Here is a 13,938-nt window from a genome sequence, read left to right on the forward strand (position 1 = left end):
CTCCTCCTTACGGCGTCCTCCCAGCTAAAGAAATAAGAGGAGAAAAACGCGAAGTTCTGACTTAATCGCGACCCCCGCGCGCCGCGCCAACCTCAGACGTCAGCCTGGGAAGCGGCGCTGCCCCCGGCCGTCGGCCCGCCCCGTTCTCTGCGCCGGTGGCACAGGGCCCCGCCGATTGGCGGGCGGGCGGCACACGGCTGCGCGATGATTCGTCGGCGGGACGCTCCGCCCGCCCTGATTGGTCCGCAGCAGCGTCTCGGAGCGCGCGCGGGAGCGAGCTTTGAAAGTTGAGCAGCGCGGACGCTCGCCGGCTGCGGAGGGATCATGGTGGCGCTGCTGGCCCTGGGCAGCGGCCTGCAGCCCTGGTGCCCGCTGGGTCTCAGCCCCGGTGAGGAGACGCGGCTGTGAGAGTCGGGGAGGCCGGGCTGCGGCGCCTCCCGGCCTGGGCGGGGGCGGGGCGGGGGGCTCGGCGTCCGCGCCCTCGGGACGCAGGGGCCCCGTGTGGGGTGGGGCACGCGGGGGGGGGGGGGGCGGCCGGGCGTTGGCTTCCTTCCCGGGCTGCTGCGGCCTCCCCCTGCCGTTCCCCGGGGGCTCTCCGACAGCGGCGCCCGCTCTGTGGCTTCGCGGAGCACTGACTGCGGCGCTCGCGGCCGCTGTTGCGGGCGGACGTGTCGCGGCCGGGGCGGCGGCGGGGCCGGTGGTGCCGGGGCGCGCCTCTGACGCTCGTGCGCACGACGGCCGCGGTCCCGCCCCGGGGCCCTCCCCTCAGGTGCTTCCCTCAGATCCTCTTCTCAGCTCTTCTCCGCTCCTCCCCTCAGGTCCTCCTCGCTCCCCTCAGGTCCTCCCCACTCCCCTCCCCTCAGGTTCTCCCCTCTGGCCTTCCTCACTCCGCCCCCCGAAGGTGCTCCCTCAGCTCCTCCCCTCAGGTCGTCCGTCAGGTCCTCCCCTCTGGCCTTCCTCACTCCGCTCCCTGCAGGTGCTCCCTCAGGCCCTCCTGGCTCCGCTCCCCTCAGGTCCTCCCCCACACATCACTGTATTCGGTTCTATTAGCCTCCTCATGAGATTTTCGCAAAGGGACATCGAGGCAGCCTTATTAACCTCTTTTCTTCAGATTGAGCTTGTGGGAAGGCCGTATGCTTCAGCCTCGGAAGCGCCGCTCCCCAGAACAGCTGGGTCTAGAAAGGGTTTTGGGCGGGGGGGCGGCTTGGCTTGGCTCGCAAGCAACCGGGAGCCTGCCTCTCTGCCTGTGGTGCGGCCGCTGCTCTCTGTATTTTCAGGAGTACGTGACCAAACTCTTCAGGAGAGTAGGGTGCATAGGAAGAGGCTCGCCCCCGGATGTTTAGGACGGTCAGGCGGCCCCGCAGCGTCGGTTACAGTTTAAGGGAAGGATTTTGCCCTTTGCTGCGGCCTGAAATCCTGTGTCACATGGTCTGGGTGGGGTGGGCCCGGGGCTTCTCTCTCTGAGCCAACCCCGAGCCCAGAGGTCGTGGATGCTCTACCTGCTCTGGGAGAGCCTCGCCTTGACCGCCCTTTCCCCCAGGATGGGTGGACGCAGTGTGGGAAGCGGACTTCACGGAGGCCGAGCCCTTGGATCCTCGCGTGGAAGCAGAGATCTTAGAGACTGGGTTGAGCGCGTTCACTAAACTACATGAGGGCATTGTGCCCTTCGCTACGGAAGAGCACGGCCCTGCAGAGGTGAGCCCCGGCCGGGAAGGTGGCCATCCACAGGTGTCAGCGGGGGCCGGGAGGCAGCGCTGGCCTGAGCGCAGCCACCTGTGCGCACAGTTCCTGACGACCGGGGCAGGAAGAGCATAGCATGTGGCCCGTGTGCTATCAAACCCTGGCGGCTGCTGGTTAAGTGGGGAATTACAGGTTCAGTTTTAGGCTTTTGCACATGAGCTCCTGTTAGGGCATCGTCGCGGAGAAGTCCCTGGCAGTGTGCATTGGAAGACCCGGAGGGAAGTGCAAGTTCAGCAGCCTGGCTGGGCGAGCCCTCTGATCCCGGGTGCAGCGACGCGGAAGTGGGGGGTGAGGAAGAGACCAGGACGGGCCGGGTCGGGTAGAGACAGGACTGCCGGTGGCCTGCAGACAAGCACCAGAGTGAGGAGCGCTGATCCGAAGACAGGGAGGAGCCAGGCACCAGTGCTGCGAGGTCATGGGCAGGCGGAGTCCTGACACGGGCACTTGGGCCACAGGTCGTTGGATCGTCCCTGGTGACCTACGAGGTCACAGTTCCTCATGAGGTGGGTAGAGCTGAGGTAGCACTAGGAGTGAGGAGGTGGGCAGTCTGCAGTGCTGCAGCCACGGGGCGCGTCTGGGCCGGTGCTGTGTGAGCCATCCCTCAGGGAAGCCTGACCGCAAGCAGATGCCCACCTCCCGCCAGACTAAGGTTTCCGGGGCACAGGGAGCACGAGATGGTGGTCCCGCGGCAGCAGATGAACGCCATGCAGCTGGTACTCCAGCAGCGACACTCTGTGCCCACCACCTCATCCGGCTGCTCAATGCAAGCGGGACAGCCTCCCCAACTCCCCGGCCTGCAAGCCTGAGCAGCGCCACTGGGACTGCCGCGAGCACCTTGACTGCATGATGCACGTGAAGGAGTTTGAGTGGAACGGCAACTGCTCCAGTGGAAGAAGCGGCAGAGCAGAGGGAGGCGACAGATGTGGCCAGAGGCCAGGGAGCTGGGGAGGTGGCCCCCGGGATAGTCCTGTAGTGGACCCGCCCCCACCCTGTGGACCAGTTGATCAATAATAGCCTCCAGGCCCATCAGCCAGAAAAAAGAAAAAGAGTGAGGAGATAACTGCTATAAAGGTAGGAGGGGGTCTTCTAGAAGTTTCACCGTGGAAGAGCGCACCGTGGAAGAATGCGCTTCTGTAAAGTGGCACATGCTAAGCAGAGTGGCCAAGCCAAGGCATTACCTGCTACTTTCCCCATCTTCAGGGAAGCAGGAAGTACAAGATCTGATTTCTTGAACTTTCATGGGCCTATGTTTTTTAAAGATACTCCAGGATAAACCATATGTAGTTGCTGCTGTGTTTGGTTTGTAGAAATAACCCATTTCCTCTTCATGTGTTTAATTGGCAAAACATGGAACGATGATATAATTATTAAAATTGTGGTTTATAGTTTAGGGTGTATTTCCTTTCTCACTTAGGCCTCTCCTGAAATCTGAGGGCTAAACTTTCAGGTATTTCCTTTCCTGCTCTCATTGCCCATAAAGCATTTAAATTTAAGTAAATGGCTCTGATTTCTTTAGTTAGTAACTAGTGATAAATGGTTTTGTGTACATTTAACAGATAGAGGAGTAACTTGTCTGAGTAAACACTAATATAGGGTGTCCCAAAGGTCTTAGTATAGTTTTTAGCTATGATAATTTCAGAAATACATATGCTTCAAACTTATCCACAAATTATTTTTGAAAATTTAATTATTTAAATTTATTACATACTTATTTATCTTTGTAATTTTGAATACTGCATTTTGATTTTTCGTTTCGATCCCTTTGAAGATTTATAGTTGGGAATCAAGTTGGTCTGTTGTGTATATATATATATATATATATATATATTTTTTTTTTTTTTTTTTAAGGTACTAAATACTTGGAAAAATCAAGAGATTTTCCCATTCTCTAATTCTTGGCTTTTATGTTTCTTCCTCCACCCAGAGCATTTGGTCCTTCTTCATTGAGAACCGTGTTTCTCACAGGGCACTGGTGGCATTGTTCTATCACTTTGTTCAAGCCGTTCATACGAGAAGCGTCAGTGTGCAGTGTCGACAGTATGGCCTTCATGCTGCTGGGCTTTATTTTCTGTTGCTGGAAGTACCAGGTATGTGTATTCGATACGGTAGGATAAAATATGTTTTTGTTTTAAATTTTTACATTGTTTGAACCCTTATATTTTGTTTTCTCACTTCTAAAATGGAGCAGTGGTAACCCATCTCGCGGAATTTTTCTGAGTATTAAATGAGAGTAAGTCTGTAAAATACATGGCACGTTACAGGTGTTCGAGAAATATCTTTCCCTTGTTTCTTTAAATGCGTTTGTTTTCTAACGTGGTGTGTCTGTAACCTAATGCAGTTAATCTGAGAGAGGTAAGGCTCGAGGGAGATTGTTTTCAAGCTACAGAAGCTCCATTCCTACCTACCCCCACCTAGTATAAAAATCTGATACTGCCCACTCGTCTCCTGACTCCCCGTCCAGGCTGAGAAAGACTGCTGGGCAGTCCCTGTGTTACTTATCTCTCTCCTATGCAGATATGGAGAAACAGTTTACCGTACTAAGAAAGAAAGCGTGAGAATCACTAGTAATGCTTGATGAAGGAAAGTGTAGGAAGGTAGTCTGTTGATGAGCACTGTTCTACTTCTTTTACTGTCAGAGCACTCAGGTGGCTGTTCCTCCTGTGAGCAATAAAGGAGTCCCTTCTACCCACCCAAACCCAAGGCAAGAGAGGATGGAACATGGAGGGGGATGCAGTGGAGAACATAGTTACTGTTTGTCATTGTTTACATAAATTCATTTCTAAGAAATTTCAAGGATTTATCCCATATGATTTGGAAATTGCTAAAAAGACATATTAAAGCCTTGAACATTATTTTGTATTATTGTTTTTTTTTTTTTTTAAGATTTTAATCATTTATTCATGAGAGACACAGAGAGAGGCAGAGACATAGGCAGAGGGAGAAGCAGGCTCCCTGTAGGGAGCCCGACGCGGGACTCCATCCTGGGTCCCCAGGATCACACCCCAGGCTGAAGGCGGCGCCAAACCACTGGGCTATTGGGGCTGCCCTATTTTGTATTATCGTTAAAGTTACCAATAATGACTGTTGAAATAAGTTCTTAAAGACTTTGGTCTTGCTAAGCAGAGTCTCAGGTCTAACCAAGCTGTCTCACAGAAAAATGATGGTTTTAGGAACTCAAAAGTTTTATTTTTCTCCTCCCTTGCTCGATGCAGTTCCTTCTGATTAAGGTTGAGATGTATGCCAAAGCCAAGAGTGAAGAGTGTTGCTCATCGTAGGCCACTTGCAGCTTTCCAGCAAGACGTGTTCCTGCCAATTACCTTCTGTTTTTAAATGTATCTGGATTATGTTTGGGATACTGTTGATACTTAATTTTTAATCACACTGTGCTCTTTTTCAAGATTGTTTGGTTATTCTAGTCCCTTGTATTTCCATGTAAATTGTAGAAGTTGCATGTCAGTGTCTACCCCAAAAAAGGCTTCTGGGATTTTGACAGTGCACTGAATCTGTAGATCAATTTGGGGAGTGTTGCTGTCTAAACAACATTAGGTCTTCCAATCCATGAGCACAACGTGCCTTTCCATTTATTTCGGTTTTCTCTAATTTGTTTGAATGATACTTTTAAATGTATAATTCTTGTGCTTATTTGGTTAGATTTATTCAGAAGTATTTTATTTTTTCCATGCTATTGTAGATGAAATTGCTTTCTCAATTTCATTTTCAGATTGCTTACCTGTAATGTCTAGAAGTACAATTCATTATTAAGTGTAGTTGATGTACAATGTCACATTAATTTCGGGCGTACAATATAGTGGTGGGAGAAGTTTATGGACAAGTCTGTACCTTATGCTGTGCTCAGTACAAGTGAGGTTATCATCTGTCACCATACAGTGTTGTTACAGTACCATCGAGTATATTCCCCGTGCTATGCCTTGGATCCCCATGACTTAGTCTGTAACTGGAGGCCTTCCACTTCCCTGCATCCATTTTGCCCATCTTCAACCCCTCAAGCAACTACCAGTTTGTTCTCTGTATTTATTGGTTTGTTTCAGCTTTGTTTTGTTTTATAATTTTCACATATATGTGAAATCATATGGTATTTGTCTTTCTCTGATTTCACTTAGCACACTATCCTCTAGGTCCATCTATGTTGTTGCAAATGTCAGGATTTCATTCCTTTGCAGCTGAGTAACACTTTATTTTATGTATATCCCCTATCTTTATCCATTCATCTGTCAATGGACAGTTGGGTTGGGCTGCTTCCATATCTGGACTGTTGTAAATAATGCTGCAGTAAACATAGGAGTACATATATATTTTTGAACTAGTAGTGTTCTTCTTCGGTAAGATACCCAGTAGTGGAATTACTGGATCTTATGGTATTTGTTTTTAATTTTTTTGAGGAACTTCCATGCTATTTTCTTTCCACAGTGGCTGTACCAATATTCCCACCAATAGCGCATGAAAGTTCCTCTTTTCCCACATCTTTGCCAACATTTGTCATTTCTTGTCTTTTTGATTTTAGCCATTGTGACAGGTATGAGGTAATAGCTCATTGTGGTTTTGATTTGCATTTCCCTGATGACTAGTAATTTGAGCATCTTTTCAAGGGCTTGTTGACCATTTGTCTTTTTTTGAAAACTGTTCTATTCAGATCCTCTCCCCTTTCTTTAATTAGAGAAGTACAATTGATTTTTTTATTACTGATCTTATACCCTGAAACTTTGCTGAACTCATCTATTGTTACTGGTAGGATTTTCTATGTGTAAGGTTATATCATCTGTGAGTAAACATAATTTTATTTCGTCCTTTCCAGTTTAGGTGCCTTTTATTTCTTTTTCTTGAGTAATTGCCCTGATGAGGACCTCCAGTATAGTGCTGAGCAGAAGTCAGGAGGTGGGCTTCTTGTCTTATTCCTGACCTCAGGAGGAAAACTTTCAGTCTTTTGCCCTTAAGTATGTTATATGCCGTGGGTGTTTTGAGGTTCACCTTTATGATACTGTTATTTCTAATTTGTTGAGTATTTTATTATGAAAGGACTGTGTGTTGCCAGATTCTGTTAGCTAATATTTTATTGAAGATTTTTGCATCTGTATTTACAAGGGATATCTTTTTTGATAAGCTTTTGTCTGATTTGAGTTTCAGGATAATACCAGTCTCATGTAGAATGAGTTGAGTAGTTTTCTTGCCTTTTTTGTATCTTAGAAGTTGGTGAAGAAGGGGTCGTTTTTCTGCCTTAAATTTTTGTAGATTTCAATAACAAAAGCCATCTGGATCTGCAGGTTTTCTTTGAAAGTTTTGTTTGTATAATCTATAGTGATATGTCCCCTTTCATGTCTGATTGGTAATTTGTATCTTTTGTTGTTGTTTTCATCATCTAGAAAAAGTTCCATTAAATTGTATTGACCATTTCAAAGAACCCGCTTGTGATGTTATTGATTATACTGTGTTCTTGTGGCACCTGGGTGGCTCAGTCGGTTAAGCATCCCACTCTTGGTTTCAGCTCAGGCCATGATCTCAGGGTCATGGGATTGAGTCCCACATCAGGCTCTGAGCTTAGCCCTCCACTTGTGTTTGAGCACTTGCTCGCTTGCTTGCTCTCTTTCATAAATAAAATCCTTTAAAAAGAGATGACTTCATGATAGCCTAGCCTATACACTAATAAATGAATCTTTATGGAGTTTTTATGGCATACAGTATTAACAGTCACATTCATAGTGCAGTATTGAAAACATTGTTACGTGATTGTTTCCCTTCAAATAGTGTTTTAATTATGTTTTGATAGGCAGTTAACTGTTAGATTAACTTTTTCCTTTTGAGGCTTGTTTTAAAGCTTTCTTGGAGCAGATATGAAATAGCCTTTACTCTGGAGCTAGTTTAGCTCAGGTGTTTAAGGTTTCAGCATCGGCTGTCCAGAACTCAAATATTTCTCAACCCTGTGTGGGTTATGAAAATTATTCATCTTCTAGCTCCTTGGAGGTTGTTTTTTGCCTACCCTCATGGAGTTTTACCTCTTCGTGCTTATCTTCTGCCCTATGGAGATCTCTGAAGCTTTTTTTTCTGTGTAGCTTCCTCTTTTCTAGCCCTTGCCTTTTTGACTCTGATTTCTGTGTTCTCAGCTTAGACCGTCATAATGTACTTAGGGCCACCATTTTCTGCTGTTGTCCAGAAATTGCCTCAAAACATGAAACTGGGACAATTTTAGTGTTTACCTCATTTATTTTTGTTCTTCAGAGATTGTTTTTCTATGCTGCCTATTGCACTGTTTTTTTTTTTTTTTTAAGGTTTTATTTATTCATGAGAGACACAGAGAGAGGCAGAGACACAGGCAGAGGGAGAAGCAGGCTACCTGCGGGGAACACAATGCAGGACTCGATCCTGGGACTCCAGGATCATGCCCTGAGCAGAAGACAGACACTCAACCAATGAGCTGTCCAGGCATCCCTTGCTCCGTGTCTTAAGAGGATTATTTTATACATTTTTGTCCAGTTTTATAGTTTATGGTGGCATGAAAAATATAAAGCCAGTTACTCCCTGGTCAGATACGTTTATCTTATTTATTTCTTCTGATCACTATTTCTCATCTCCTGAGGCTGAAGTTGAATGGTACTTATTTGCTAAAGGGTCATTGTTTAGAGTTCATGATAAGCTCATTTTTACTTATTAATTTTTCATCTGTTGTTATCGACTTATTTTAAGGCATTTTAATCTAACCCACTTATTCTTTATAAATAGGCAGTGTAGCAAATCAGGTGTTCCACCAAGTGATGTTTGACAAATGTATTCAGATTCTGAAGAAGAGCTGGCCTCAAGAATCTAACTTAAATCGGAAAAGAAAGAAAGAGCAGCCTAAGAACTCAGAGGCGAATCCAAGAGGGAGTAGGAAAAGAGGAAAGCCACCCAGGAAAGAAGATATTGAGGTAAGAAGTAAGTGGAATAATAGAACATATCTGTACCAACAAATGATTGTGATTTAAGAATTAACTTTATATTAAAATATGGTTTTTGGCATCATGATTTTAACCAAATGATCCAAAAGTATCATCAACTATCTAGTATGACCTTAAGTTGCTTCTCAGGCTTTATGTATTACTGAGGATACCTGTCATCTTTCCATCCTCTCCGTAATCTTTTGCCATCCTTGTTCCCAGGTGTGCTTGGCAACAACCAAACAGGTATATTTGCCACATTAGCTTACTGTCATTAGAGAGGAAGATTGAAGTATTTTGAGGGCTCATGTCCATAACAGTGTATTGGAATAACATTAATTCCAAATTCTTGTGTGATGGCTGGGTAGAATGGTGGGCATTCTTTGACAGGAAAACTTCTAAGAAACATAAGAATTCCCACTGACACAAAGATACAGAGCTAGAAACTCCTGTGCAGTCATCTAGTCCAATGATTCATTGTTCTGCTGTGGAGACAGAGCAGTTAGGGGACCTGATCAGGGTCACATCACTTCAGCAATTCAGCAACCACCTGAGTTTAGCTGGACTTGATCTGAGTTCATTGAAAATCATGGGACAGAGTGTTAGGCATTACTCTGCAGTTGCCTGTACGTTTCTTTATAATCTAGGTGGATGAAATAGAAGAACAGGAAGATGAAGAAAGTATTTGTTTTTCTGCCCGAGACCTTTGTCAAATCCGAAATGCCATCTTTCACCTTTTGAAGAATTTTTTAAGGCTTCTGTCCAAATTTTCCCTGAAAGAAAAGCCACAGTGTATACAGAATTGTATAGAAGTAAGTGAGAATTCCAAAAAAAAACCTTGGGGCAACCTAAAAGGGCAGAGAGAATGGCTAATACTTAGTGAGTAAGGAAAAATCAGGTCTCTTCTTGGTATCTGTTTTGCAGGTCTTTGTTGCGTTGACTAAGTTTGAACCAATTCTTCATGAATTTCATGTGACACAGGCCAGGTGAGCCACTAATTCTTCCGATAGTAAAATTTAAATATAGTGTAATAAATTATGCTCTAGCAGAAGTATAAATGCCATTTTATCCTAATTGGCACACAAGTAGAATTTATTCATTTGGATGTGGTTTATTATAGGGTTATGGAAGATTCTGGGTAAAGTCATAACCATTGACCAATCTTTTACCTTTTTTCTTTAGAAACCTTAACCAAGCTAAATACGTACCAGAACTGGCCTATCATGGATTGTATTTGCTATGCTCCCCATTTCATGGAGAAGGAGATAAGGTAAAAGACAAGGATTTAATTTAGTTACTAGTTGAATTGAAAACATCTGAATCATCTGAACCATTGGCAGCATTTGGTTTAACACCATTTTATTTATTTATATATTTAAGATTTATTTATTTATTCATGAGAGACACAGGCCGAGGGAGAAGCAGGCTCCATGCAGGGACCCCGATGTGAGACTCGATCCTGAAACTCCAGGATCATGCCCCGGGTCAATGGCAGGTGCTCAACCACTGAGCCACCCAGGCATCCTGCCATTTTAATTTAGCAAGTCATTTTCATGACCTTATATCATTCGTAGCATAAAAAGCATCACCATTTCTATTTGCTACCTGTTCTTCATAACCAAACTGATAATTCAAATAATTGGAAGCCATGGCAGATTTTTGTTAGGTTTCATACAAAATATGATTCCAGTGTGAGTTAGGTAGGAAGAACATTGAACAAAGTGTTACTTTTAGAGAAACAGTCACCAGATTGTTCTCAAAAGAGACATTTGTGGAATTTTCAAGTTTTCCTTGGCAAGTTTCATGTGCACTTCAGTATTTCTATTAGTCGTTTTAGTTGAGAATTCTACAGAAGTATTACTGATATCATTCCTAGTTAGTATTCACATATGGATTTTCCTCCCAGAGTTACCTTAACATTATCACCGTCTAAACATTGGAGTTAGGGTTTTCAAGCATTATGGTGTTACTAAACTTGGATGTCATGAATAAAACAAGATTTTTACAAAAAAAAAAAAAAAATGTGATAAGACTGCAGTGGCTGTTGACTTTTGGTGTCTGTGCTACACTTAATTTCCCGGGCAGGTCACGTGGTGATTAAGAAGCAGGTTAAAGGGGCACCTGGGTGGCTCCGTTGGTTAATTGCGCTGACTCTTGGTTTCAGGTCAGCTTGTAATCTCAGTCCTGGGATCAAGCCACTCTTTGGTTTTGGTGCTCAGCGTGGAGTCTGCTTGTCCCTCTTCCTCTGCTCTTCCTCTCTTTTTCTCTTTCATAAATAAATCATAAGAAAAAGAAAAAAACAAGTAGGTTCAGGGTTTTTGGGCAGGTTGTATACATCTTTGGTGAATTCTAGGTCCACCCCATCAGCTGTACTTCCTTGTATCAGTTTTTCCAAAGCCTCAGTCTCCTCAGAGGGTTGTCAGGAGAAGGAAATGGAAGGTTGCCTGTCAGATACAGAGCACCATGCCTGTTGTTTAGAAAACATGTTTTATAATTTATTATACCATTTATAATTTATTTTATAATTTATTATGTTTTATAATTTATTATACCGTTATCATTTCTGTGTTTAAAATATGATGAGTTAGAATTCACATGAGTGAGTGCTTTCAGTTTCCATGTTCTTTATAAAATTTGTAAAGGTTAGCTGGATGGGGAAATTTATGCCTTTACATCTGCAGTGTCTTTCAAGTTGTATTTTTTAACTGTGAGAGTGTTGATTTGATTTTAGACAATGTTGACTTTAGCCTGACCCATAATCAGTTGACTTTGGACAATTCAACTCCACTTTGGAGGCTCTTTTATTAGGTATAAAGTGGAAATAATAACATGTATAAAATGGAAATGCCTTGCTTACCTTTTACAGTTGTGATGTTTAAGATTAAATACAGTAAAATCAGGCAGCCCGGGTGGCTCAGCGGTTTAGCGCCGCCTTCAGCCCAGGGCCTGATCCTGGAGACCCGGGATCGAGTCCCATGTCGGGCTCCCTGCGTGGAGCCTGCTTCTCCCTCTGCCTGTGTCTGCATCTCTTTCTCTGTGTCTATCATGAATAAATAAATAAAATCTTAAAAAAAAAAAAAGGCAGTAAAATCTAGTAATATATATGAATGTACTTAACATGATATCTACCACATATGTGGTTTTCAGTACACGTTATTTACAGGATGAATGAATTAATTGAGTAAATTATATGAGGTGTATATTGGAAGGTGCATTGTAAACTTCAGGTAAAATACAAGTGTAAAGTACCATTCTTCCCTTGTCCCTTCCCTTTCTTGTTCTATAAGAGATTATCAGCAATTTTTTTGCCATTTAGAAGTGACAATCCTCTATTTGCCCTAATTTCAGGGCTATAGTTTGAGAGAGTAAGGAGAAAAACTAGGTGATATTCCTATCATTATCTATAAGCAATGTTTTCACAGTTTCCATCCTATGTTTATTAAATACTTAGTAACTGTCCAAGAAACGCATTTCTAGTGTTCCCCTAAAACTGTTTCAATCCAATGTATCTTCACACAGCTTGACGTGGTTTACTGTGGTCTGCATCACTGCCTTTGAGGTCCTTGGATTCTTTGTCATGCCTTAAATAGAATTTTCTTCTTTTCCAGGTTATAAGTTGTATTTTCCATCAAATGCTAAATGTGATATTAATGTTAGGAGCAGGTGAAGGAGTCCATCACGCTCCCCTTACTATTACAACATCAGTCATCAACAGTAGAAACCAGGCAGTCCAGTTCATCAGGTGAGGTGCACACGGATTGGCTTTTCACTCTATCACTCTCCCTTAAGTCTCCTGGGTCCTGTACTAACCGAGATTTCTGACACCTAATGAAAACTAACAGATTTCTGGCCTGTTGTGGTTCGTGGCCCCCTCTTGTTCGTGTGGCCCACATCACTGTTGGTAGCCTCTGCACTGGGACATTGCTGAGGGTTACAGAGTCTGTAATTCAGGGGCCAGCACTGACCTCCAGCTTGATTCTCATTAGCCTGTAGGGTCAGGCTCTGAGGAATGACATTTGGCTTCTCCTCTGTTTTATCATCATCTGTCTCAGTGTTTGCCTTTCTTACAAGTCTGCCTCTTCCTTTCCTTTTTGTATTTCTGTCTTCTCTGAGTCTCTTTCTCTTTGTTCCTTGCCACTTTTCCCTTGTTTCTTCTCACTTTTCTATTCCCCTCTTCCTACAGACCATACTTCCTAAAAAGAAGATTTAAGTCAATTTTTACTTCTTTAGTAATAATTGATAGACCATTTTTTCCCTCAGAATCACATAGCTCTACCTAAAAAGTTCCATGTCTCAGCTTTATTAGGGAAGACATATTTGCTGTGTTGTTGGCTATTCTTTCTCTCCTTTATTGAATATTTGGCACACATTGTGGAGGTGGTGGAAAGATGTGGTAAGTATATGAGAGCATACATGCCTGCAGGCATATGGGATATAGTGTAGTTGGAGATGTGGGGTATGAGTGGTGGAATCCAGGTATAGGCTGTCATCTGATCATTAAATATCTCTCATGAGGGATTTTTTTAAAACATTAAATAACTAAGGTGCTTTAAGTGTAGACAACCATTTTGATTCTTCCGTGATAGTTCGTGATGTCTCCAGTTGCAGTAGCATCCATATAATGGTATAGATAAGCACTAGAGATGGGTCAGATCTGGGCATTACAATAATAATCTTCTGGGGTGCCTGGCTGGCTCAGTTGGAAGAGATTGTGACTCTTGATCTCGGGGTCATGGGTTCGAGCCCACAGTGGGGGTAGAGAGTACTAAAATAAATAAGTTAACTTAAGAAAGATACAGTAATCTTGGGTTGAAGTTTGAAGTCAAAGCCTTTTAAATGGGAGCATATCACTGAGTTACCACAAGGTGGTGCTGCGTCTTATTATTATTTACCCCAAAAGGATTTTTTATATATTTTTAAAGAATTTATTTATTTGAGAGAGAGAGCATGCACCGTGCAAGCAGGACAAGGCAGGGGGAGGCAGAGAGAGGGAGAAGACTCCCAGCTGAGCAGGGAGCTGGACATGGAGCTCAATCCCAGGACCCTGAGATTATAACCTGAGCTAAAGGCGGATGCTTATCCCAACTGAGCCACCCAGGTGCCCCTAAAAGGATGTGTTTTAGAGTCTTAATGTGAAATTTAGTTAAGAGTCAAAAGAGTCGTATGAAGATGAAACATTTGCTCCTCTCTGACTGAAGCTGTCTGCTCGGCTGCAGCTCAAAACCATACATAGGACATAGTGAATGGTTTTCTGCTGTGAAACTTTGTGTGT

The 13,938-nt window shown here is 43.8% G+C and overlaps 1 protein-coding gene across 2 annotated transcripts in view; it reads left to right on the forward strand.

Moving 5' to 3' along the window:
- The first annotated feature begins 231 nt into the window (after positions 1-231).
- The window catches only part of NCAPD3 (non-SMC condensin II complex subunit D3), a 60,224-nt gene continuing 46,517 nt past the window's right edge, over positions 232-13,938 (forward strand). For both annotated transcript variants that reach the window (XR_003143340.3, XM_025464861.3), the window contains exons 1-8: positions 232-388; positions 1,541-1,695; positions 3,665-3,827; positions 8,473-8,657; positions 9,314-9,478; positions 9,591-9,652; positions 9,849-9,936; positions 12,275-12,408. Coding sequence is in view for 1 of the 2 variants with exons in the window: in XM_025464861.3 (XP_025320646.1) it covers positions 325-388; positions 1,541-1,695; positions 3,665-3,827; positions 8,473-8,657; positions 9,314-9,478; positions 9,591-9,652; positions 9,849-9,936; positions 12,275-12,408 (1,016 nt within the window). In the remaining variant the exon portion in view is untranslated. The remainder of the gene's footprint in view (positions 389-1,540; positions 1,696-3,664; positions 3,828-8,472; positions 8,658-9,313; positions 9,479-9,590; positions 9,653-9,848; positions 9,937-12,274; positions 12,409-13,938) is intronic.

The sequence above is a fragment of the Canis lupus genome, chromosome 5 (assembly GCF_003254725.2).
Source record: "Canis lupus dingo isolate Sandy chromosome 5, ASM325472v2, whole genome shotgun sequence".
NCBI lineage: Eukaryota > Metazoa > Chordata > Mammalia > Carnivora > Canidae > Canis > Canis lupus.